Source organism: Populus euphratica, unplaced genomic scaffold, assembly GCF_000495115.2.
Source record: "Populus euphratica unplaced genomic scaffold, PopEup_1.0 scaffold111.1, whole genome shotgun sequence".
NCBI lineage: Eukaryota > Viridiplantae > Streptophyta > Magnoliopsida > Malpighiales > Salicaceae > Populus > Populus euphratica.
The window spans coordinates 1350200-1353333 of record NW_011499877.1 but is presented as its reverse complement, the minus strand read 5'-3'; the positions used below and the strand labels follow the sequence as shown (position 1 = coordinate 1353333).

General features: G+C 36.4%; 1 protein-coding gene across 1 annotated transcript; it reads right to left on the bottom strand.

The window, feature by feature from the left end:
• Positions 1-1066: 1066 nt before the first annotated feature.
• On the bottom strand, positions 1067-2754 carry LOC105128660 (uncharacterized). The gene is made up of 2 exons (XM_011030423.1): positions 1989-2754; positions 1067-1704 (listed from the first exon to the last, which is right to left on the bottom strand). The coding sequence occupies exons 1-2, from the start codon at positions 2752-2754 to the stop codon at positions 1067-1069; spliced, it is 1404 nt and encodes a 467-aa protein (XP_011028725.1).
• Between the last annotated feature and the right edge of the window lie 380 nt (positions 2755-3134).

Genomic DNA, 3134 nt, shown 5'->3' with positions numbered 1-3134 from the left:
TTGTTGATGAAAGCTTTCCATAAGATAGGGTTTATGAACTAGATTGAATACTAGGAATTTGAATAAGTCTATGAATCGTTGAATTGTGAGAACAATTAAAAACTTTAACTCTGATACTGAAGTTGATGTGGGACAAAAAAAATTTAAGAAAAGAAGCTAAGAAAGAAGAAAGAAGCTAAGAATAAGCTAAAAGATAAGAAAATGACCCACAAAAAAAAGAAAAGAGTTAAAGAAAAGAAAGAATATGGGTTGAAAAAGTTTTTAATTATGTGAGTTTTATTCAATTCTAATTAATAAACTTAAATAAAAATCTAATAACTTGAGCATAAATACACCAAATTTCTCAATCAAATAACAACAGATTGGGTGATCCTTCATCATCAAAGATCATATATGTGCATAAATGGTGTCTTTAGTCCGGTATCTCTATCACTGCAAGTGATGTTTTAGTGATAAAGAAGACTTTATTGAAAGTTGCGGGTTCATGAAGAGATATAGTTGTTAAGTTTATGTGTTTGATATTGTGATGGTAATGAACAAGATTGTTAGAATACAACATGGGTAAAGAGGAGAGGGGCTAGTTAATTAGGGTAAAAAAATATAGAGGAAAAGAAGATGAGTATTAGTGGCTAAGTATGTTTTGACAAAGAAAATGTATTTTTTTCTAATGATTTTTTTTATATATTTTTAGTTTACATTCTGAACCTTGTTTCTCTCTTTTTCTCTTTTTATTTTTATTTTCTATATTGGTTTTTTTATTGTGTTTTTTTTAATCTTCATAATTTCTATGTAATTTCTCTCATTAGCTTCTTTCTACGTATTTTCACCCTAATTTTTTTATGTATCTATTCTATTTATAGTTCATACTTTACTTATTTTTTACACTATTTTTATTTTTTTATGTCATTTGGAGAGGGATTTAAACTTTCATATGGTCTCTATTTCTTTTCTTGTACGTCATTTCGGTTTTTTTTTTTTTGAAAACATGTTAGAAAAGAGAGGGTAAAAAACGGTATAGACACATTTTCTGCATTATTTTGCCCTTATGTGGACCTATAAGTTGGTGCTAATAAGATGAATGAGAATGTGGTTTCAACTCATGACAATCCTCATCAATCTCATCTCCGGATCCCATAAAACCTTGTCCGAAAAAGACTCCATATTTTTCTCTAAAGGCCATAAGCTCAAACTCTAAACCCTTGATTTGTTCCTCTCTCTTGGAAAGTATATCCCTTGTTGCTTGCAGGGCCTCGTGGTCATACTCTGCCTGCTCCTCCATCATTCTTTGATACTGTATTGCCTCCATCTGAACAGCTGCCCTCTCTGCCTGCAACCAGGTGATCATGGCCATTGCATTAGTAGCTGCAACGGCCGAAGCACTTCTTTCTTCATCCAATTCCATGTATAAAGCCACCAGTAACTTGCGATCCAGACGAACCTGTTTCTTCAATTGGTGCAAAATTGAGTCATCATCTACCTCATTTGATAGACAAGTCCCTTCAGTGGACTCTGAAGCATCTTCAGTTTCGTCAAGGAATGATTTCCTTGGAAACCTAGTAAATGCCCTGGGACTGGTGGTGGCTGAATCTGTTAGTAGGATTCCAAGAAACTTATTTCCTCTGGAAAATGTAGAGGTCCAATCTTCATTCGTATTCTCAGCTTCTGTCAGCAATGGCACCATAGCAGCTTTCACATCGTCCGCAACTAATTAACACAAAAAATACACCCACTAAATCAATGAGGTTGTTGAAAACTAAGAGATCAAAAGCAAGAAGCAACCATGTGCGATGTTAAGAATTTAACCAATGCATTTCAAGAAAATGCATTTTATAACGTGGACAGCGTCGATATACTTTCACTGAGTAATACCATGCATGCATATGAACTTTGCATAGTTAAACGAATCTTTAAGAGTTCAAAGAATTCATTAACCAGACCATGTAAGAAGTGATAGAGATAGCAAAAACAAAATTAAATTTAAAACTAACATTGCTTATCCAGATGTGCTGCATGGGAGACATCCTCATCATCTTGAAGCTCTGTATCATTTTCTGAGAATAAGTTGAGTTCTGTGCATCGCACGTGGGATAAGTCCAACTTCCGAGGGTCCTCATTTCTCAAACTCACCAATGGTACCCAGGGAGAAGGAGTAGGAGCTTGTGAGAGCGTGCATGAAGTCTTTCCCTTCGTGTAGGCCTCTACCTTCAATGGGCTCCCACAACATGAACCCTGGTGGAGGTTGCTCTTCTCAGCTGGCACCGTGTTGTCTTTTCCTCCAGTAGGCAGCCTCAAATGAATGTCACGATCATCATCAACAAACAGCTCGATATTCTTATGTAAAGCCCTAACAGGAGATTTGTATGTATCACAATCAGATTCTTTCTTCGTAGCAAAAGAAAGAAGACACCCCTCACGCATTTTTCTTATATCCGTAAGCTTCTTGTGGACACGACAATAAGCTAGACTTGAAACTTCCTTCTTGTGATTTTCACATATGGATTGGTTGTAATAAAGATCAGCATCTCTACGAACCACAGCAAGATCAATCCTTGTGCAGAGCAAACAAGGGATTTTCAACTCGAAGAACTTAGTAAATTCGTTGGCAAAAAAGGTAAATTCGTTGGCAAAAAACGCAAGTAACCCATCAATAAATACCACAGCAATTAGCACCCATTCGAGCACAGCATAGATCAAGAAGAGTGGGAGCTTTCCCAGATCTTGTTCCACAAAACATTTAAATGATCTTTTTGCCATAGTTATTTTGATCCTAAAATCAAGAACCAAAATGGGTGAAATGAAAGGTCTGAAAGGATGATAAGATAGAAGATCATGACAAGGGTGTTGGTGATGGAATCAACCAAACCGAGATCATGACCTTTCCTTGTGTGTGTGTGTGAGGGAGAAACTGAGAGGTGGGTGCTACAGATTTAGGTTTCAAAATTTGGGTGGCCATTTTAACTTGGCTATAAATAGCAAAATTTTACAGGAAATTGTGCAGGATGCAGACCCGGTACCTGAATTAACGGTCTATCAAGCACTCTTCAACAAAGTGAAGGGAGGGTGAAACGACAGTGAACGTTTAATGAAGCACAAAAGGTAATGGTCCGTCAACTGCCTTTGTCTTCAAAAACAGG

Coding starts and splice junctions, on each gene's coding strand:
- LOC105128660 (XM_011030423.1), bottom strand. CDS start 2,754: ATGGCAAAAAGATCATTTAAATGTTTTGTGGAACAAGATCTGGGAAAG. Junction 1,705..1,988: donor AGCACATCTGGATAAGCAAT/GTTAGTTTTAAA, acceptor TGTGTTAATTAG/TTGCGGACGATGTGAAAGCT.